This window comes from Lepidochelys olivacea, assembly GCF_965140295.1.
Source record: "Lepidochelys olivacea isolate rLepOli2 genome assembly, chromosome: 16".
Classification (NCBI taxonomy): domain Eukaryota; kingdom Metazoa; phylum Chordata; order Testudines; family Cheloniidae; genus Lepidochelys; species Lepidochelys olivacea.
Window position 1 is genome coordinate 14066014 of NC_140426.1, and position 23144 is coordinate 14089157.

General features: G+C 44.3%; 1 protein-coding gene across 1 annotated transcript in view; it reads left to right on the plus strand.

Annotated features, from left to right (window-relative positions):
- Positions 1-1057: 1057 nt before the first annotated feature.
- COL27A1 (collagen type XXVII alpha 1 chain) overlaps positions 1058-23144 on the plus strand; it is a 247496-nt gene continuing 225409 nt past the window's right edge. The window contains exons 1-3 of the mRNA XM_084650113.1: positions 1058-1158; positions 2596-2895; positions 16490-16560. Of these exons, the coding sequence (XP_084506239.1) occupies positions 2840-2895; positions 16490-16560 (127 nt within the window). The 5' untranslated portion in view covers positions 1058-1158; positions 2596-2839. The remainder of the gene's footprint in view (positions 1159-2595; positions 2896-16489; positions 16561-23144) is intronic.

Here is a 23144-nt window from a genome sequence, read left to right on the forward strand (position 1 = left end):
AGGTTCACAGAACTTTGACTTGTGCATCTATCTTATTGTTTATGGCATTGTATCCAAGTACTTAAGGTGGTTTAATGTCAATATCATTTGCAGCCAGATTTTCAAGAGCGGCCTCTAATGTGTGTGCCTTCAATTTGGGTGCCCATGCCCAACTTGAGTTACCTTGGGTCTGACATTCAGAGGGATCGAGCATCCACAGCTGCCACTGATTTCCACTGCAGTTTGGGCTGCTCTTATAAATCAGGCTCAGGTGTCTCATGTTGGAAACCCAAAACCGTTTAGTGTCTGATCTGGTGAGGTGTAGCGTGCCCTTGATTCCCATTCAGTGAAGAGCATCTTGCAGGACCTTATGCTGCAGTGGGTCATGTCTTCCTGTCTGCCTTGTGCAGTTCTAAACACTGTCAGCCCTTGATAATAAATAGGTGTTTTATATTTAGTATTTTGTGTCCAGTTCTCTCTAGCTTCCCTGCTGCATGCCTTTATCCTTCCCTCCCCAGTCCTCCTCTGTCTCTCTCCACTCTGTGTGAGTGCCACCCCAACCCCATTCCCTTTTGGGATGTCACTGTGTCCCTAAGTGATACTCTATGCCCAGCCTTCCTCAGTAGATTCCTTTGTATGTTTCAGTGCAGTGTGGACCCTGCCCCCTGGAGGCTGGATCCTGGCTCATTAGCTGAATGTTTGCTGAAACCGGACACCTGGTGCACTTGAGCCAAGGCAGAGTCCCTGGCTGCAGCTATTTAAAAAGGACAAGAGCAGTCTTTTATAATTTCCACCTCTCTTCACATCAGAAGGCTTCTAAGCTCCATGTTCCTTCAAGGCCAGTGCCTGGTCCCAAACCATCTTCCCCACTGACCCACAGCACCATCCATGAGCCGCCAACAGAGCAGCAGCCCTGGGAAAATCTCTCTGCAAAAATCCTGGGACAGGATTATCTGTTGAACTTGGGGGAACAGAAACTTGCCAGGAAGGTTTGGACCTGTCAGGGCCAACGACCCAAGGAGGCGCTTGGTGCTGTCTGGCCCTCAGCTCAGAAGTCATGGTGTGATTTAAAGAAAAAATCAGAATCAGAATTTTTTTTTTAAGTTGCTGGGACAAATGAATACAAATGAATTTAGGGTCTGGAAGGAGAGATTGCACAACCTTTCACCTCACCACAAAGTAAGTGTCAAAGACAGAAAGCAAAGGGTGGAAGGGAGAAAACATTTGAAGAGGGGAGGGGATCAGGGAAAGGGGACAATAATCCAATGAGCTGGTAAACTGAGGCTTAGGGCAGAAAACAGAGCAGAAAACAGCTTCTTAAAGTGTCCGACTCTGACACATTGTAGTTTTAACTAGTAAGGGTTCTAATTTCTATGCAAGCCACCTGGGTTACAGTGAATCTAACAGCCAATCTCTCCCTCCCTTCTTCCCCCTCCCCCATGTACTCAAGTGATTATTTGCCTGCCCTGACCTTTTTTTTTTTTTTTTTAACTGTTACACGTGCTCGACAAAATGCATGTCTGGAACACTAACATAGGTCTATACATGGGAATTTGGGAGAGTGATTCATACTTCACTAGCAGTAATTAGAAGGGGGACCTCATACAGCTGGAGAAGGTAGCACCTTTGAGATCACTCAGTTTTCTGCTTTATATGCACAGAATCATCCAAAGTTTCCTTTCTAATTATACAAAGCTTTGGAATGATGACTTGTGACTCTTTAATTTCTAACGAGACCCTAGGTAAGAATGACATCAATTCCTATGCTCTGTATTTTGTGCGCTTGAGTATGGGTAAAGAGGGGTGTGGGAGACAGAGAGCGTGGAGAGGAGAGAGCTCCTTGCATTTCAATCACCTGTTACATCAGCTTGCCTGCTCCAAAAGCAGAAAATACAGAAAGAGGAGAGAGGGATAGCGGTGCCTTTGTGTGGATGACTGAAGGCCCTAAGCAAGAATCTAAACTGCCTCTTCAAAGCACTCCGCAAAAGAAAAATCTTTAAAGTACCTTTGACTTTGCTATCAGATGGGGAGAACAGTTGAGGCAATTTGTGGGTCAGTCCTACCAGAGATTTTCTTTTCAGGTTTTCCATTCCTGGTGAAAGATGAAGGGGTCGGTTTGAATGTAACCTTTGTTAATTTCCCTCTATAGGCCAGAGAGGGGTTTGAATGGAGTTTCTCTATTTATTTTCTCCTGGGATAAACTGGAAAGGGTTGGTTTCTTTCTTTCTTTTTTTTTTTTAAGTGCTTCACTTCAGTGTTACAGAGGAGGGCAGCAGAGAGAGGCAGCAGAAACATCCTTAAATAATTTTCATTTCTCAAAATCTGCCTTTTCCCCTCTTTTCTCTAAGTCCAGAGAAGAGTTCGTGGGGGCTGGGAAGCACATCTGCATTGCAAATAAAAATAATTCTGATCACCACCACGCAAACAAACAAGTAACAGCTCAGAGAGAGAGAGAGAAAAAAAAAAAACACTTTCCACCAAGGACTTTGGAAATAAGAGATCACAGAAGTTATATTAATAGTAAGGAGGAAAATAAGAGGCAAGAAATACAGCGACCATGGGCCACATTTTTTTCCTAGCTTGTACTTTCTGTTCCTCTCTCTCCTTTTTCCCAAGGTAACTGCAGTCTGCCGAGAGGGAGTTAAATGGGATTAAAAGCTCTGTGTAAGCAAAAGGACCCAGAAGAGAAGGAGGGAAGGAGTTGGCCGTGCGGGCCAGGGGGTGTCTTTGGCACAGCTGAGCCCCTTAGAGAGACAGAGAGCTGAACTCCTGGGAAGGATGCACCCACAAACCAGCCTTTTCCCCTTTTTCTGATGGATCGCTGCAAAACTTGCCCGAAAGAGACAATGCACTAAACGTGATGGAGCCGGAATCAGAGCCGGTCTCCAGACTCAGAGCAACAGCAGCAGCCAGGGGGTGAGTAAAAACTCCTAACTCTGCCTGAGATGGGGAAAGCACAACCGGGGGGGGGACGAGGGGGGCCCCTCATACAGTGTGGGGCCTGGGGGGAGCGAGCCGAGGAAGAGAGAGGACTCCGCACGGGAAAGAGCAGCGCTCTGCTCCCGGGTGGCTTGGGATGGGGTGGGGGAGACATTCCTGCTCTAAGCAGGGGACGATGTGAAAACTGCCAGGCTGCAGAGGAGAAGGGGCTGGGAAAGCGGAGGCCACGCTACCCCAGACGGGGAGGAAAGCGGCCAGGAGGGACCGGAGCTGGGCAGCAAAGGACGAGGATGAGGGGTGGCTTCCTCCTACCCCGTTCTTTGATTGGGGGGGGGGGTAGGTGGGGGAAGGGAGGGAGCTCCCGGCTTGGAACGGGGGGGGGGGGAGGAAATGTATCCGCAACAAATGCAGAAAGTATTAATCTCCTGTTCCTGAGTGGGAACAGCTTCCAGCTCTTGCTGGGAATGGGACCCTCAGTCCCTTCCCCCATTTAAGTGTGCGGGGCCTTATACCTAAGGCTTCCTCTCTCTTCTCTGAACCCCCTCCCCCAAACCCTCAGTAAGGGGCTGCAGAAAATGGATCAGAGCTTTGCTTAGAAACTTGGGGGTGGGGAGGGTTACTTTCCCACTGAGGCTCACTAAGAGACCCCCGGTGTCTCCTTTCCACACCTTCTGGCCCAGTGAAGGGTTAACCGGAGGCTTGCGCTGTCGGATGTGATGATGATTTACAGATACTCCCTTGAAGTGCTGGGGTTCTTTTCCCCTAGCAGTTTGGAAGCCTTGTGTACATCTCCTTGTGTTGCCAGCCAGATTTATATGGCGTGTCTGAGATGGGAGAGGGCGGTGGGGAGGCGTCTTGTGCACCCCTACTCCCCCTTGGTGCCATGCCCAGCTTGCTTGGCTACATGCAGCTTGCAACTTGGATGTGACTTCTAAAGAGAGAGCTGCCTGCTTCCTTGTAGGCTGTGTGTATAACTGTGTGGAGAGGTGGGTGGTTTCTCCACAGGGAAGGCTCGGGCTAACTGTCCCTTGTGAGCCCTTGTGTGTTGATATATATGAAGACTGAATGGGCATGTTCCCTTTTCGCCCAGGCTTTTCGGTCTTCATCCCAATCACACCTTGTGAATGCTGGGCGTACTCTTTAGAGAAACGCCTGCTTAGGTCTAACAGCCTGTGGATGGGAGGGTGTGACTCTGATCCATCTGTCAAAGGTGGAAATGTAGGAGGGGAGAGAGGGGCAGTGGAGACTGACTGGAGGGACTAGAGCAAAGGGAGAAGGCCCAGAGAGAGATGTTTGGCAGGGCAAGGTCACCTTACTGGGCACCAGCTTTTAGGCATGATAACTTATCACACCATTACTGTTCCTGTAATGAGGACACAAAGGCTACAAATCCCAAGGAGCATCCAAATCCTGCTGAGGAAGCAGTTAGCACAGCAAGAAGCTGCAACTGAGGGAGGAGAGTACAGCATTGTAGCTCGCTGAGTATACTACTTATGCTAGTTCTTCAGATGTCTGATTCTCCCAGAATAATGGTCTCCTTTAGTTAAATACCTTACAAGGGTGTTGCTGATAAGCATGTTGCTCATTCTTTCCCTCCTCGCAGAGGTCGCTTGCAACCTTTCACGTTATCCCCGAGCTTTTTATTTTGTTCTGTTTTATGTTGATATTTGCTCCGAGAAGGCTGTGACTGTAAAATATACCATTTCAGTAGCTGGATGTACATGTTAAGGCCTCTAGTCTTAGTAAGCATCCCATTCCCCTTGAGCATGCCTGTATCCACACATGGCAGGACATTTTGCATTCAAGAGTTGCTCATCTTGGAAATGGTTTAGTGCAGGGATTCCCGAACGATGGTACCTGAACCCTGGGTGGTATGTGAGCTTGATGTTCCCTCCATCCACTTCACAGCAATTTTTTAAAGAAGATGGTACATCAGCCATTGGTCTAGTGCATTCACACAGCAACGCTGTTTTATAATGGAGCCATTCTGGCACATTCACACATGGTGCGATTGTACGAGTGCATTGTCATACTCCTGATTCACCCATTCCAGTGTGGCCAGAACCATTGCTGCCCGCAGTGGTTAATTTCCAAAGGTGAAACGTACAATGCAGGATGGAGTTAGACTGGATTGACTGAGCCAGCAGTTATTGCCTGTGGTAGGGTGAAATAAGTGTTGAACGCACTGGGAGAGCTAATAGCCTCATCCCAGTCTATACAACCAGGGGGACATAAGGAAATCTGACAGACGTTGCGAGCTTAGCGACCTCTCATCAATGGTTTATTGCAGTGTCTTTTCAATGTACGCAGGGTCTTGGAGGCTAGAGAGCAGGTTTCTGCACTCTGCTGCTGATTGATTGAATACATCAGAGCCACAGAAACTTCATGGTCTTCTTCAGCCACAGCTACATCTGTTCAATTGGATCCAGGCAGCACAGGTGCCAACTAATGACGACGTAGGAGGCTAGCCTAATGTTTCTGCAAGCCTCTTCAGTGTGCCTGTTCTGTGACCCAGCACTTCTGCTTTGGCATCCTGGAAACATGCTTCCTTGTACTTGTTCGCATGTGTTGGCCCTTCATGTGCCAAAACAAGAATACCTCAAGACTGACGCTCAGCATTCACCTGCAATGCTGGCTACCACCAAGGCAGACTGTAATGCACCAATTTTTTTTAGAAAACCTAGAAAGATCATTTTGGGTGCCAGCTTGTATGTAACAAGAAATTACTGCCCCCGTCACTCTGTGTAGACAATTTCATGATAGATCATGGCACCACAGGACAAACTGAACAACATGGAGACAACCAGCTGACCCTGTGTTGTACATATGCACTGGACAGTTGGGGACAATCAGGAAAGCATAAGATCTAGCTCTGTAGATTCTTATACCATACCAAGTGGTGTGATATCCTAGGGGTAAGAAGCATTGCCTAATGGATAGGGTACAGGACTAGGGTTACAAAGATCTGGGTTGTTTCCAGCTGCCAACCATTTGCTGTGTCAGCTTGGGCAAATCCCTTAATCTACCCTCTCTTGCCTTTGTTCCCTACATGTAAAAAGTGGTTGGGAAGGAGACTTCCGTACCTCATACTGAGGTTATCATAGAATATCAGGGTTGGAGGGGACCTCAGGAGGTCATCTAGTCCAACCCCCTGCTCAAAGCAGGACCAATTCCCAATTTTTGCCCCAGATCCTTAAATGGCCCCCTTAAGGATTGAACTCACAACCCTGGGTGTAGGAGGCCAATGCACAAACCACTGAGCAATCCCTCCCCCTAAATCCATAATGGTTGAGAGGTGCTCAAACACTGTAACAAAGGCTGCAGAAGTACAGTATCTAACTGGAGATGCCCAGTCCAAAGGCAAAAAAAGACACTGTACACCCTTGCTCCCGCCCCCCTCTCCCAACCAGGCTAAGTGTATTGGGGTCACAAAAATAAATGACAGACTTTTATTTAGATGACAGTGAAAACAAATGGGAATTCTATGAGCCTTTGCCAAACCCCACTGACAAAATCAAAGAATGCAAAGAGGCTTGTAGGAAGAACAAAATAGATGTTTGGTGACAGACTATGCTTAGCACTTTTTTTTTTTTTAAGGGTTCCAGTTACATAACTGAGAACACAAAAGAAATGAGCTTATTGAGTGTTGTCACTTCACACAAAAGCAAGGTCAACAACCAGGCAGATAATGATACTGATCAAAGAGGAGCCCAAGGGTAAAATGCTGTTGCTGGTCCTCTAAACAGCATTTGAGTCATAACAAACTAATGTCCTGTCCTCCATTTAGTGATTGAGGAGCCAGATCTTCAGCAACAGGAACTCTAAAGGAAGAGAACTGAATTAAGTATTAAGAAAAGGAGTACTTGTGGCACCTTAGAGACTAACCAATTTATTTGTCACAAGTACTCCTTTTCTTTTTGCGAATACAGACTAACACGGCTGTTACTCTGAAACCTGAATTAAGTATTAGTGTATTAAGTATACTGACATGTTTGTCTAACCTGTTCTTAAAACTGAGCAATGATAGGGATTCCACAACCTCCCTAGGTAACCAGTTCCAGTGTTTAACTGTCCTTAAGTTAAGGAGTACTTGTGGAACCTTAGAGACTAAAAAATTTATTTGAGCATAAGCTTTCGTGAACTACAGCTCACTTCATCGGATGCATTTCTGTAGCTCACGAAAGCTTATGCTCAAATAAATTTGTTAGTCTCTAAGGTGCCACAAGTACTCCTTTTCTTTTTGGGAATACGGACTAACATGGCTGCCACTCTGAAACCTGTCCTTAAGTTAGAAAGTTTCCCCTGATATTTAACCTAAATATCCCTTGCTTCAATCTTAGCTGATTACTTCTTGTCCTGCCCTCAGTGGACATGAAGAACAATTGATCACCATCCTCTTTATAACAATATTTTACATATTTGAAAACTGTTATGTCTCCCTCTTAATCTTTTCTGGACTGTACAGACCCAGTTATTTCAACCTTTCTTTATGCATCATGTTTTCTAAACCTTTTATCATTTTTGTTTCTCTCTACTTGACTCTCCAATTTGTCCACATCTTTCTGAAAGTGTGGTGCTCAAAACCAGGTGCCGTGCTCCAGCAGAGGCCTCACCAATGTCAGGTAGAGTAGAACAATTACCTCCTGTGGCTTACAAACAAGACTCTTGTAATGACCCCAGAATGACATTTGCCTTTTTCTCAATAGCATAATGTTGTTGACTCATCTTCAGTTCGTGATCCACTATAACCCACAGATCTGTTTTTGAAGTTCTACTCTCTAGCCAGTTATTCCCCATTTTGTATTTGTGTTTCATTTTTTTCCTTAAGCATAGTACTTTGCACTTGTCTTTATTTAATTTCATTTTATCGAATTCTGACCAATTCTCTAATTTGTCAAGGTCACTGAAGAACTGGATTAGAATTCTCAGAGCGCTCGCAAGCCCACCCAGCTTGGTGTCATCTGCACATTTTATAAGAATACTCTCTCCACCATCATCCACGGGTTCACCTTTAGGCCTGCTTCACAGAAAGAATTGAATTGTATCTATATCTGCCCTACTTCCTGCTTCAAAATAAATTGTAGCAACAAAAAGAGACAATCCCCCTAACTCAGCAGATCCAGATAACTTCCATCCAAGAGTTTTAAAAGATTTGGCTAGAGTGCTTGCTGGACCATTAATGTTGGTTTTCAGTAATGGCACATGGAGTTCCAGAGGACTGAAAGAAAACTAATATTGTGCCAGTTTTTAAAAAGGGCAAATGGGATGACCTAGGTAATTATAGGCCTGTCAGCCTGACATTCATGCTGGGCAAGATAATGGAGTGGCTGATATAGGGCTTGATTAATAAAGAATTAAAAGAGGACAGTGTAGTTCATGGAAATCAACATGGAAATAGATCGGGGTGAAAGTAAGTCTAGTGACTTACTGGTACGGGGCTGGGCTGGGGCCGGCTCTGGCCTCTGGAAGGGGCGGGGCCTCGGGCGGAAGGGGTGGGGCCTCGGGCAGAAGGAGCGGGGCTGGGGGAGGTCAGAGCCAGCCCCGGCCCATCCTGTCCCGGCAAGTGCTTCCTTCTCCCTGCCCGGGGTAACAGCGGCAGCTGGAGGCTCTGGCAGCGGTTTAAAGGGCCCTGGGCAGTAGCGGCGGCCGGAGCCCTGGGCCCTTTAAATCGTCCCTGGAGCCACACCGCCGCTTCCTCAGGACTCTGGCAGCAGGGCTCCGGGGACGGGGTTCCGGCCGCCACTACCGCCCCAAGCCCTTTAAATCGTTCCCGGAGCCTGCCAGAGCCCTGGGGAAGTGGTGGCGGGGCTCCGGGGACGATTTAAAGGGCCCAGGGCTCATCCGCCAGGGCCCTTTAAATCGCCGCCCAGCCCTGCCACCGCTACCCCAGGGCTCCGGCAGCAATTTAAAGGGCCGGGGGCTGCAGCCGCTGCTGGGAGCCACAGGCCCTTTAAATTGCGCCTGGCGAAGCCGATTCACCCCGGTACGGTGCACTGGCTCTTGCTAGTATGCCGTACTGGGGCGTACCGGCTTACTGTCACCTCTGAAATAGATCCTGTTAAACTAATTTGATACTTTTAATGAGATTAAAAGTTTGATAAAAGTAATAGTGCTGATGTAACATACTTAGACTTCTCTAAGGCGGTTGACTTGGTACTGCATGACACTTTGATTAAAAAAAGGAGAATTGAGTGTGCCATTGTGAATTGAGAGTGTGCCATTGTGAATTGCCATTGTGTGTGCCATTGAGAATTGTGTGTGATATAAAATTAACAACTGACTAACCGATGTCTCCAAATGTAATTGTAAATAGGGAATCGTTGTCAAGTGGGTGTGTTTCCAAGGGAGTCCCACTGGCCCGATGTTATGTAAGATTCTTATTAATGACCTGCAAGAAAACATAAAATCATCACCTGATAGAACTTCCAGATGACACAAAAATTGGAGAAGTAAATAATGAAGAGGCCAGGGTGCTGATTCAGAGCAATCTGGATCACTTGGTAAATGAGATGCAGACAAACCATATGTGGTTTTAATACAGCTAAATGTAAATGTATGCATCCAGGAACAAAGAACAGCGGCCATACTTATAGCATGGGGGACTCTATCCTGGGAAGCAGTGATGTGAAAAAGATTTGGGGGCTACAGTGGATAATCAGCTGAACATGAGCTCCAAGTGTGACACTGTGGCCAAATGAGCTAATGTCATCTTGGGATGCATAAACAGGGGAATCTCAAGTAGGAGTAGAGAGGTTTTATATCTGTATTTGGCAGTGGGGCAACTGCTGCTGGAATCCTGTGTCCAGTTCTGGTGCCCACAATTCAAGAAACGTGTTGAAAAATTTGAGAGAATTCAGAGAAGAGTCTCATGAATGACTAAAGGATTAGAAAATGTGCCTTATAGTGAGAGACTCCAGGAGCTTAATGTATTTAGCTTAACAAAGAGAAGGTGAATGGGTGACTCAGTTACAGTCTATAAGTACCTATAATTGACATGGGGAACAAATATTTAATAATAGGATCTTCAGTCTAGCAGAGAAAGGTATAGCATGATCCAATGGTTGGAAGTTGAAGCTAGACAAATTCAGACTGAAAATAAGGTGTAAATTTTTGACCATGAGGGTTATTAACAATTAGAGCAATTTACCAAAGTTTGTGGTGGATTCTCCCTCACTGGCAATACATAAATCAAGATTGGATGTTTTTCTAAAACAGTGGCTCTCAACCTTTCCAGATTACTGTACCCGTTTCAGGAGTCTGATTTGTCTTGCGTACCCCCAACTTTCACCTCACTTAACAACTACTTGCTTACAAAATCAGACATAAGTGTCACAGCATGCTAATACTGAAAAATTGCTTCTTTTCTCATTTTTACCATATAAGTATAAAGTAAATAAATTGTAATATAAATATTGTACTTACATTACAATGCATAGTGTATAGAGCAGTATAAACAAGTCATTATCTGCACAAAATTTTAGTTTGTAATAACTTTGCTAGTGCTTTTTATGTAGCCTGTTGTAAAACTAGGCAACTATCTAGATCAGTTGATGTACCTCTGGAAGATCTCTGCGTACCCCTGGTTGAGACCCACTGTTTTAAAAGATCTGCTCTAGGAAGTATTTGGGGAAAGTTCTATGGCCTGTCAGACTAGATGTTCGCAATGGTCCCATTCTGGTCTTGGAATCTGTGAACTGCTGTTTACTAAAGAAAATCAACTCTATTCCACTTTGATTCATAGGATGCATCCATGGCTCAAAAATGTCAGAGAAGCTGGTGTTTGTCCTATTTTTAGGGATGTGCAAACCCCAGCTATTTGTCGGGAAGGATGGCTCAGTGGTTTAAAGTATTAGGTTTGAAATATAGTATATTGGAAAAAGTGGTTCAAATCCCATCAGAGTCAACTCAGACCTTCAGCTGTAGTCTTCTGGATATGACCTTAGAAAATGAGGTTCTGTGTATGCTCTACATGTAGAGCCCTGCAAATCTGTGGATATCATGAGTTGGATGCAGATACAAATTTTGTATCCACACAGGGCTTTTGTAACACCACATGGACACTGTAAGAGAGGGAGTCTTGGTTGAAATTTCCTCTCCATTGTCTGTCTACTGTGTAACTGCCACTTTCCAGCCCAGTGAAAGCTACTGTATAAGTGTAAGGTATTTAAATTGGGCTTTAAATTAGAGTTGTCTAAAGAACCAGCGCCATACTGTCTTTCTGCATGTCCTATTCTAGGCTTTTATGAAAGAAAAGCATCTTTGTAATGCTGGGTGCTACTGAATTGCTGTTGCCAGTGTCTGAGGTCCCACCCCATGTGAATGACTCCTCTCTTTCATCTTGCTCTGTTGAGGCACTCTGATGTTGCTAGGAGCCACCTCCTCAAGGAAGCAGCAGTTTTTTGGTCCATCATAGTTAGACAGATGTTGCCAAAGCTGTGTGCGAGTGCTCTATTGACACAGTGCTAATTGCATTTTCATCCTGAATTAAGATTAGAGTTATCCTGGGAAACTTGATGACAATGCTGTGTGTACGTACATTCTAAACTGTCACACCCCTGACACACAATCATGGGAAAACAATGTCTCATAATCATCCCTGGGATGAAGTTGTCTGGCTATATTTCAATCTCACACTATTCTTACCCAGAAATGTTGTAAAGACAGTGTTTCAAACCATTTCACTTGGTATTCCCTGCAATGTGCTGCCAAAATTCACGTACATTTTAGCTGATGTCTTAGGGCATGTGGGTTTTTTCCCCCTCTTTCAGGCTATACTTGGAATGAGTTCTCCGTTCTCATTTTAAAATCTGGTGTGATAAGTACTTAGCATTCCAGAAGAACACATTCTTAACTGTTCTTTGCTTAAAAGCTACTAAGGGCTGTTACTGGAGACATCTTTCCTTTTTCGCTCACTCACAGCTGATTGACTTCTTCTAGGTCAACTCCACAGTTTCCAGTCTTTTGAGGTTATCATGAAAAAAATCGGGGCACAAAATCTGCCTTCTTGGCCCTTGTTATGACAATTGATGATGACCAGGGTCAAAAATTGATGATGTTTGACTCCCCTCTCAAAAAAGTTACTTGCCTTGGCCAAGCAGAATTTTGCTATAGCACCTGGCTGTTCTAATGATAGGCATTGTGTAAATAAATAAGGGGTCAGTGCTGCCAGACAGGATTCTGTCAAAGAACAATGTGAGGTGTCATTCATAAAGCAGCATATATATGCTTTAGGATCCCAAGAAAGGAACATGGTTTCTTTCTGATAGATGTATAAATAAAGGTGAGAAGAAGGGTCTTTTGATTTGTCAAGGACCAGAGTTCAGTGTTCTAGGTGTCATTGCATTACTCACACCTCTGATCATTGAACTGTTGTTTCAGTTGTGGATCATCAAATCTGAGCGGGCAACTAGAGCTTGGGTCTAAGTAGGTAAGTATTAGCAGCAGCAGTGTTGAGACAGCACCTATGAACCCCAGGTGTGGACTGGGGCCCTGCTATGCTAGGTGCTGTAGAGACACGAAATAAAAAGACCATCCCTGAGTATAGTGGGGAAGCTGATTTTTGTTCATGTTTTTATTTTGTTTTATGAGGCAGTTTAAAGTCTCTACTCGTAGGCTGAGATTTTTCAATTCCTGTTAGGAACTGAGTATCCAAATGGGTTAGGAGTCTCTGAAAATCTCAGCTATGGTGCTGTGTTTAGGATTTAGGCTCTACGGCAGGACCTGTATGTGTTCATCTCTCAGAAACACCGTCAGATCTCATAGCAGGAAATGTTCATTTAGTCTTTTCGAAGAGCAGTTCTCAGCAGCCAGATTCCATTTTTGTCCTTCGTGCAGGGAAAGGCACTCTTGAGTGATTTATTCCAAGATAAGATGATACTTTTTAGCAGTGGCTTTGTCATCACTGAATCAGTGCATTACTATATGTTACAAAATATAGTGAATGCAAGGTAAGAACTGATAGCCATCAAACATTCTCAGGATGTTTTTATTTTTGCCCTTGAGGCAAGTGCATTGTACATGACACATATCGGGATTATCAGCGAGGAAGATTCTATACAGACCACAGAGAGAGAGGACTGATGACTCTCTTGGCCCCAGGGGCCCATCAACTCGTTGCTTTCAGAAATTTGATCTCTAACCTTCACTAGAAGAGTGATGCCTGACTCTGAAGGCTGAAGTCCGTGGGTTTGATCCTAAGTCCATTTTGCAAATCAGTAGCTCCACTGAATTCAGTGGGGCTAGCGTTGAATGAAAGTCACCCCTATCCTATGGAGAGACTGGAAGGGCACCTTCTCGGTCTTGAACCAGGGTTTATGTGGAGGATAGGTCTTATGGCAGGTTTCACCTGGTGTCTCTGAGGGTTTGCAGGAACTAATTGAGCTTGCTGGGGATATTTGGTCTTGCTGGGATGCATGCATGCACACACCCATAGAGGGGTATTATTGTGGGTGACTCTAAAAATCCCTAGTGATGGGGTGGAGCAGAGATAAAGGAATAGATAGATCTGCTAGCTCTATATAAGGAGAAAACTCTCCCTTGCTTACTGCTACTCAAATCGCTTATGCAACCCTGTTACCATAGAGTTGTAACGGAAAAAGACCTCATGTTATAAAAAACCTGCAATAATTAACAGCCCCATCAGACACAGGTCTGCCATTTGGAAGCAACATTCACTTTTTCCATTAAGCTGGTATATTTTGCCAAAGTGTTTTTCTTCAGCATTCTGGCACTTGTCCTCATTCCAATCTTGTACTGTATTGGCTGTCTGAGGAGAGCAGCAGTGTGTCCAGTGCCAGCTGGAGGCTATGCTGTGAATCCATCTCTTTTACTGCCCAGTCAGTGTCTGTGCAACAGAATCGTGTGCTAGATTTTCCCTGAAGCTTGTTCCCCTTGCTTGTTGGTCAACAGGAAATCTAGAGGCAAATTGTGGGGATTTTCCCTTCCTCATTGCCATTTTTATTAAAAATAATGGGCTTTACCTTGGTACATTGTGGGGGGGACTGAATTGGTGACTGATTCACAGGGTTGTTTGATACTATAAAAACATCCATGCTGTATATAGATACAGAGCCCTTGTTCTCACTCGGAAAAAAGGTGCTCTTTATTCATGTGAGCTAGCACATGGAATCAAAGAAAAGGTAAAATCTGCGTGAAGACCAAGGCATTTTGCAGTCTTAATGCTAATTAGCAGGTTGTAGTAAACCCTGGGCTCTTTAACTCAACCTTCTAGTGTGTGAAAGCTACAAACTGCCTTGTCTTCCCTAGGATTTTACCTCATTTTAATTACCATGAGTTAGCTAACGCAAGTTAAGAACAATGTGGTTTTTTCCTATTGAGGAAACCCCCCTTTTTAAGCTCTGCTATTGCATATAGCAATAGCTGTGACTCTGCAGCTCACGCTCAAGACACAAAAACTAAGCCACATCTGAGTTCTAATTGATGGTAGTTTTTGGTTGGTTTGATGGGTCACAGAAATGAGGGTCGGGGATCCGAGCTGGGTTCTGGTCCTTTTACATCATGCCTGTGGCATAAAGGGATCCAGGAAGCAGCCAGGAATTCCGCCGGGGCTGGCAGGGTTCCGTGGGTCGTATGTGGCCAATGTAATGGTGGAGCAAGAAGGTATGGCTAGGATGCATTATTTAGCTATTCTGAGTTGCTGGGTGGTGCGCTGGGGACCTTTATAATGTGGGAATAAGTTAGAGTAGCCTTCAGGTCCCTCCTGCACCTGAAAGGTGAACCCTGGAATCAGGAGCAAGGAGACTGCAAAATAACAATTTGGTCCATCTAATTAACTTCCCGGATGTGGGATTGTTCTAGTGCTTTTTCTAGTCAAGTGTCAGAACATAGCAAGCAGTGGGGTTCATACATGGATTTCTCTACTAAAGTTAATAGTGTAGCTTCACTGAAGTCAATGGAGCTGCAGTGTTCTACAGCAGCTGATGGAAAGACCCAAACTAATAAAAAACCTCTACAAAGTTTTTCATGTGCAAGAGCTGAAACCAGAAAGGCTGGGAAACAGTACACTAAAATATTGAAATAAATATACAATTATTTTCATTCAGGGTCTATTTCATGCCTTTGTCCCACTCCCACCCCAGATATACTATTGGTCTAACTGAAATGAAGTAGTACTAACAACTTATGAATGATCCATGTTTTTTCTTTCTCTGGTGGAGGATTTTATATAGTTTACATTTTTGTCTCTGTTCCTTCAGCTGCCTAATGGCCTTGAAACTTCAACCTAGCTATTAAATCTCCTGTAGAAGACAAGAGATTTAATCTTATAACTTTCCACAGATAGTTCTGAGTGAATTTAACCAAGGAGTTTCTTATGCTTTTGCATTATTTTGATACCAATCAAGCAATTTGTGGGTTGAGGGGTGGTTTCTGCAACCTTTCTGGTATAGCTTTTCCTCCCTGCTACTGCTTTCACTGGTACCCAGAAGCTTATAGTGTAGCTAGCAGAAAGCTTTTCCAAATGCAGCTTCACAGGTGTGAAACACAACCTTCCAGAGGGGTGCCTCCACATAGCTTGGAATGCTGCAACTCCTGTGGGCGTTTTCTTAACCCCTACCACCGGCAGGCAGAATTTCTCTACACATTGAACTAATGAGAAATGCATTAATGGTAGTGCTTTAACTGTGCTGGGTACCAAAGGGTTAACCGCCTATCCCTTCTCTTTGTATCCTTTCTTTAGAAGAAAATAAATTAAACCGCATAGGGCTTTTCCCCAAATTTGTTCTTAATGAATGTGAGAGCAGCAGGGTTCCAACTTTGTTTACTCAGATGCAAAGTTTCAGAGTAGCAGCTGTGTTAGTCTGTATCCATAAAAAGAAAAGGAGGACTTGTGGCACCTTAGAGACTAGCCAATTTATTAGAGCATAAGCTTTCGTGAGCTACAGCTCACTTCGTCGGAGCATCCGACAAAGTGAGCTATAGCTCACGAAAGCTTATGCTCTAATAAATTTGTTAGTCTCTAAGGTGCCACAAGTCCTCCTTTTCTTTTTTCAGCTGCAAAGGTAACTTACATAACACTTACTGTGTGTCCTCCCATCCCCTAATACGTACACTTTGGTCAAGTCCATCTTTTTCCTTATTTTGAATTGCTTCTGTGTCCCTTTTGCATCCTGGCATTCCACACTGGACAGTGCTGCAGCTAACACAGAACTTTGGTCTTTCTGTAGGACTGACAATCTGACACCCTTGGCATCACTGCATATAGCTCTCATCCCAATTCAGGGCCTGATCCAAGGTCTGTTGCAGTCGATGGACAAATTCCCATTGATTTCGGTGGGCTATTGATCAGGCCCTCAAGTAGGATTCTGGTTATGGAGTCCCAATACGAAGCAAGCAGTCAGTTCTGAGCTGTGAGGGTCTGATCCTCCAGCTATTGTCGTTCATGACAACACCCTCCTCCCCCCCCCCCCCCCCGACTTCAATAAATGCACGATTGAAGCCTTGTTCAGGATGAAGCTTATTTTTTTGGCCTTTAACAGCCAGACTTGAGTAATGTTTTATATTTTAAAATTGTAACAAAAACCTGATTTTTTTCCCCTTCTCTGATTTTTAGGGGATCCCTCTTTCTCTGGACTGTTCTATATTTTACCTGTTTCCTTGGATTCGCACAGGGAAGTCCTGAAGGTAAATTACACTTGTGTGTTTGTTTTTCTGCCCTACAAAGAAAAATGTGTAAGTGAATTTTAGCCAAGGGGCTTGGCTTCAGTTTAGATAACTGTATCTAATCAAGAGCCTAATGCACAGACTTAATTTACTCACTTCTGCTGTTTTGCTGCTGATGGTTCAGGTGTTGACCTGAGTAGACCATCCAGACTTGGAGACCAGCAGTTAAGGCCAGATTTTTAAAGGTATTGGGGTACCTAAAGATGCAGATGGGCACCTCATGGGATTTTCAGCTCTATCTACATATCTTCATCGTTTGGCACCTAAATTCCTTTAAAAAATCTGGCCCTTAAAGCCTTTTATCTAATGAAGTTGGTCACTAATGAGTTAAGCATCCCTGGGAGGCTGGTAAGTATTATAATTAGGGTCCTACCATATTCACGGTTCATTTTGGTCAATTTCACGGTCATAGGATTTTTTTAAATCATGAATTTCATGATTTCAGCTATTTTAACCTGAAATTTCAGAGTGTTGTAATTACAGGGGTCCTGACTCAAAAAGGAGTTGTGGGGTTACAAGGTTATTGTAAGGGGCATTGCAGTACTGCTACTGTTATTTCTGTGTTGCTGCTGGCGGCGGTACTGCCTTCAAAGCTGGGCAGCTGGAGAGCGGCAGCTGCTGGCCAGGAGCCCAGCTCTGAAGGCAGAGCTGCTGCCAGCATCAGTGCAGAAGTAAGGATGACATGGTATGGTATTGTCACCCTTCCTTCTGTGCTGCTGCTCGCAGATCTGGGCCCTCAGTCAGCAGCTGCCACTCTCCAGCCACCCAGCTCTGAAGGCAACAGCTCAGAAGTAAGGGTGGCATGGTATGGTATTGCCATCCTTACTTCTGCACTGCTGCTGGCAGGGCACTGCCTTCAGAGCTGGGCACCTGGCCAATAGCCTCCGCTCTCCGACCTCCCAGCAATGAAGGCAGCACAGAAGTAAGGGTGGCAATAGCATGACCCCTCTAAAATAACTTTGCAACCCCCCTATAACTCCCTTTAGGGTCAGGACCCCAACTTGAGAAATGCTGGTCTCCACTGTGAAATGTGTATAGTAAAGGTTAAAACACACACAAGACCAGATTTCACGCTCTGTGACACATTTTTTCATGGCCATGAATTTGGTAGGGCCCTAATTATAATCCCCCTTTTACAGAAGTAGAATCTGAGGCATAAAGAGGGTGTAGCCTGTTTCAGAAAAGGCTATGAAACCACCTGCTGCTCAGGTATGGGAAAACACATGCTGCTGTTTTCCTTGAATTACATCACTTGGCACAATGCAATGCTGCTGATGCAATGTAACCCCAACGTTATCCAGAGAAATGATAGGTGGTTTATTGTTGGAGAATCCTTGTATATCCAGGCATGGCCTCTCCCTATCCAAGATGCATGCCAAATGTACCCTAATCTCGCACAGTATGAGTCAGCTCATGCTGAGCACAGAAGCGTCATGTGGTTTTCATCTACTCATTCATGCTGGGTTATGCCCCCCTTCTTTCCCCCCGTTCTAGCCAATTTCTGCTCCCTCGTAGCTGCACTCGCTCTTCACCTGGGAAAACAGGTGGCTTCCTTCAAAATGGTATTGTCCTTCAGTAAGCCAGTATGTACAGTATGGGGCATGAGAACATGGTATATATTGTGCGTTTCCTAGCTCCTATGCAAGCCAGTGTTGGGATGCAATTGATCCAGCTACCCTTAATGTGGGTTCATTGTGCTTTCCACCCACCAAAAGCCTAGCGATAAGATATTGGACCAGATTCCTCCCTGGTGACTTTAACAGTTTTGAACTGGAGATAAGGCAAGTTAGACGCAGATACACGTGCCCAGTGTAAAAATGCCCAATTATCTATTCCCCAGAACCATAATGCCACCTGAGCCATAATGCAATCTAATTTCTGTTGATCTTTTTACACCACCACCCCACTACTCCTGCCTCTCGAACTGACAAAGTTTCTTTGTGTGGGAGGAGGAAGAATCAAATGGCTTATGACCTGATCAAGCTCCCATTAAAATCAGTGAGAGACTGTCATTTGATTTCAGTGGGAGCATATCCTTAGAGAAACCTCCACATTTCACAAGCTAAATTTTCACACTTGCTATTCTTGAGAGATTTCTAAGTTTCTTTCCCACTTTTCTAAAGGGTAAGACTCCTTTAGGATAACTAGTGACCCGCATGGGGATCCAGGAAGTTTCCCGGTTGATGATGATAAAAAGAATTCTCGCTCAGTTTCCATCATCCAGCTGTGGAGAGAATCTGTTTGTCAGAGAGCCACCTCCTCTAAAAATAGCAACATCTCCTCCACATGATTTACTCAGGGTGCAGGCTGGAACTGAACAACTTCCTATATAATCAGCAGGCAATAATAAGTGGACTAGCAAGCTCCAGGCCTCTTAGGCTCCAAAACATGAAGGAAAAATAGAAAGTTGGTTGCAGCTCAGCTGAAACGCAGCCCATGGAACAGTCACCACCACCAGCGATTTTGAAAAAAGTAATATTTTCCAAATTCTACTTTCCTGCAAAGGAAGTGAACATCTGGTTGAATCACTTATTCAAGCAGTTTTCAGAGCGAGTTTTATGTTAACATAAAAGAGAGCAAACAAATACTGTGTTTTAGCTATTTTTTTTATTTTTATTTTTTAATAGATTTTTAACGCTCCATTTTTGGAGTCACGTTTATTGCTCTTTTTACTCCCAGGATAATTATGGGATGTTTAAATGTTTTTTGGCTGTTGGCGTCCATATAAAACAAATTTTCATTGTGTGTATGCGCACACAAAAAGCCTTCCATTTTATAGCATGGTGCAATGAAAGCCCTGCCTCTGATGGAATGAATTACCTTCCCTAAAACATCCTGCACTTTTGGAGGAGAGAAGGATGGTTTCCTTACAAGTAAAGGGATAGCTCTTTCCTTTAAAATGTTTGATGTGGGCATCCAAATAAAGGTCAGGTGAATGGTGCAAGCGAACATCAGAGGTTTTAGTCCATATTATCCAAAGCTGGTGCTAACCCGCTGTGGACCATAAGAAGGAATTTTGTTGCCCTCTTTCCCTCAATACTAAAACACTTATGATAAAAAGTGAATAGGGCCCCCTGGAGCTGGTTGGGGCCCTAAGTAATTTCTTAGTCTGCTTATGCCTAGCACTGGTTTATCACTCAAGAATGTAAGGCTGGGATAATGTAACTCTAGTTTCATGCAAGTGAGCAGTGGGAGTTTTACCATTGACTCGAATGGAAGTGGAGTTAGGCCAATGCTGTGTGTTTTTGAAAATCTAGAACTAAAAGGGGAAGGGGAGGGCTGCGTACATTGGAAAGGCAGCATCCATACAAATGCTACAAATTCAAAAGCTTAATGGTCCAGGTCCTCATCTGGTGTAGTCTGTGTCCTTACATTTATGTCAGTGGATCTGCACGGATTTGCACTAGCTGAGGTTCCAGGCCAATAGTTCTGAAATTTAGACTTCATTCAACCAAACTTTGGATGTAGGTCCTAGATCTAAGCCAGCAGAGGCTAGTAAACTAAGAGTTATTTTTTTTCCTACTTTCTGGTTTTGTGGGGGTGGAAGGGAAATAAATTAGACATTTCAGCCTTTGGTGAGCATCTCTTTCAAAGATATGATAGTTCAGGAATCCCTTCTGCATATAGCTTCCCATTTTGGAGAGAAATTTGCCCTCAGCCCCGAAATACTGCTACTTGGGTACTACAATTAGGCCATGTCTGCACGAGAGACCTTACAGCGGCAAAGCTGTACCAATGCAGCTGCATCGCTGTCAGTCTCCTGGACAGCCACTCTGTGCCAATGGAAGAGCACTCTCCTGTCGACATAATTAAATCACCCTCAATATGTGGCGGTAGCTATGTCGGCAGGAGAACGTTTCCCACCAACATAGCACTGTCCACATTGGCGTTTCTGTTCGTGTAACTTATGTCGCTCAAGGGGGTCTGTTTTTCGCATCCCTGAGCGACATAAGTTATACCAACAAAAGTGCCAGTTTGGACATAGCCTTAGTTACACAGGGGTAAGAGACAGAAAGCTTTAGTCCATCCGTTTTTTAAAAAACATGTCCTGATGGTAACTCTAGGAGGAGAAAGTTGAAGGGAAAAGGTAAGGTTTCAATAAATTCATATCAGTTTAAAGAAGCCAAAAGTGGCACTTGTGCACCTTTAATTGTACACTAGTTGATGGCATCCCTTCATGGAACTCATCTGGGGACATGCCCATCAGTTCAGTGGACTCAGTATGGGATATAGTAGCAGAGGTGGGCTGGGCAGGCAGATGTGCTGGGCTGGGTGGCTGAGCACAGAGCACACAACCCCCGCACAAGGTCTGCTGTAATCAGGCTCCATACAGACGTTGGGCTTTTGGTCCAATCTTATATGTTTTTCAACACAATTTGATACAGTAGCTAACGAGACAGTTGGATTTGTACTTCAAACAGCAGCAGCATGCTCTGAACAGGGGAAACATAGTTATGTCTTTGCAGAGCAGTTCCCTGGAGTACAAAATATTTCTGCCCTATCACTACAGTACATCTCTTGAAGAGAACCTAAAAATACACCTAGCAATTGGAAGCCAGCGTTTAGCTCCTAGATTTAAGCGGCAAATCTATTTCCTTAGGGCCAGATCCTGGTCCCTTTTGAAGTCCATGGCAAGCCTCCCACTTGACTTCACTAGAGCCAGGATTTGGCCCTTAGCATTGGAAAGGAGTTGGGAAATGATCCAGAAGACAGAAGTGACTTCAAGGATAGCTCTGTACCTCCCAGCGGATTGGGGGATTCTATCCATGCTGTGAGGACGGAAATCCCTATTGGGTTATATGGGAGGGGAACCAGGGGCTTGTTTAGCCAGAGATAAACACCAGTATTAATAAATCCATACATGCTCATACAATAAATAATCTCCTCAGCATAGAGGTAATTGAGAGAGAATTTCCATCCCCTTCACATTTGACCCCTAAGCTTCTCTGTGGCTCTGTCCCCTATAAAGGGAATTGAAATGCCTTAAAAATAGAAAGTGGGGTGGGAAATAAAGCAGGTCCCAGACAATCTAAATATTGATTTACTTGTTCTAATGTACAAAAATGGTTATGGTTTGCCAAAGTCTAAGAACAGAGCTGTTCTCTTTCTAGTGTTCTCTCTTCCTGGCCAGAGCCCATGCTAGGCCTCAGACGGGCTTAAGTTTACAGGCTTTCTAACAAACACTCATGAACTCTTTCTGTTCCAGCTCCACAAATACTGAGAACAGCATTGAATATGTCACAGTTAAGGGTGAAGGAGGCCAAATTCTGAGGGCCATTTTGGGGGAGTTTTTTTCTTGGATTATTTTTCTTCTGCTCATTTTTTTTCATCTGAGAGGCCTGTGAAGTTAATTGAAGTGTAGCTGTGGCTGGCACTGTTACGCTCCTGATTGTTTAAACTCTTCCCTTTGGATGTAGGCATTTGGATTGAGGCGTGCAGCCCTCTCCAGGCTAGATTGTACCGTTGATAATTCCCATAGGAAGATTAGGTGGCAATCTAGGAATCGAGATTGCAATTTGTCAGTTGTGTTTATGCCGGGAAGACTATAACCCTCTTTATCTCCTTTCTGAATAGCTACTTTTCCCAGCGAGCTAATGGAACAAAGATAGCAACCCTATGTGTGGAATGAAGAGTAGAATAGGGATAAAGGTCTGATCCCTTAAGGAAAAGTCCTATAGAGTTTAATAGGGAGGAAGCCAATAGGGTTCTATGTAGATGTTAGAGCTTATAGAATTTAATAGAGAACTTCGTCCTTGCTATAGTATTCTATAGGTTGGCTTAAACATTCTGTGGAAAGATTTATTATGTTCTATAGGCCTTATTTCTATTCGGAGTTGAAGTCAATGGGAGCTTTGCTGTTGATTCAAATGGGAACAGAATTGGATTCTAAATGCCCCCATTTCTTCCCCCTCCTCCAGTTTTGCCATTTCCCTGCCCAACCCCAGGACATACTTGCCTTAATGGCTCCTCCTTTCCCCCTCCCTCCCCAGCCCCCATGGACTATTCTCTTCCTCCCTCTCTTGAGCTCTCGAGCATTCTCCCAAGTCCAGCATTGTGGCCCAGCTGGCAGCCAATTGGCTGTAATTTGTGCTGCTGTTGCCTGCTAATCTGTTTTAGACTCTCTGCTCTTTATAAGCAGCCCCTCTGACCATGGGGCCAGGAGCCAAAGGATTCTGCCTCAATCTTCCCATTGCATGCCTCTCACCCAGGCTAGTGGATATGAGCCTATTCAGCTAACATCCAAGTTCATGTTCATAACACTTCATATACATGTATGGTCCGTCCAACTTTTGTACAAAATTTAAAGCTGTGTGCTCATCCATTTTAACTAATGCTACAAGGTGATACCTTCAGTGGCTCGGTTAAGCCTAGATGCAGCCTTCCCATGCTCGGGGTTGCTTTCTCTTTTAAAAAAAACAAAAACAAAACTATTAACACCATACAGTATTATCAAAGGCTATGGGTCTGTCTCAAGTGATGGAGCTGGTGTGTCTGGAAAGATGGAATTATGGGTCTCCACTCCATAAAATTCTGCTCTCTACTCT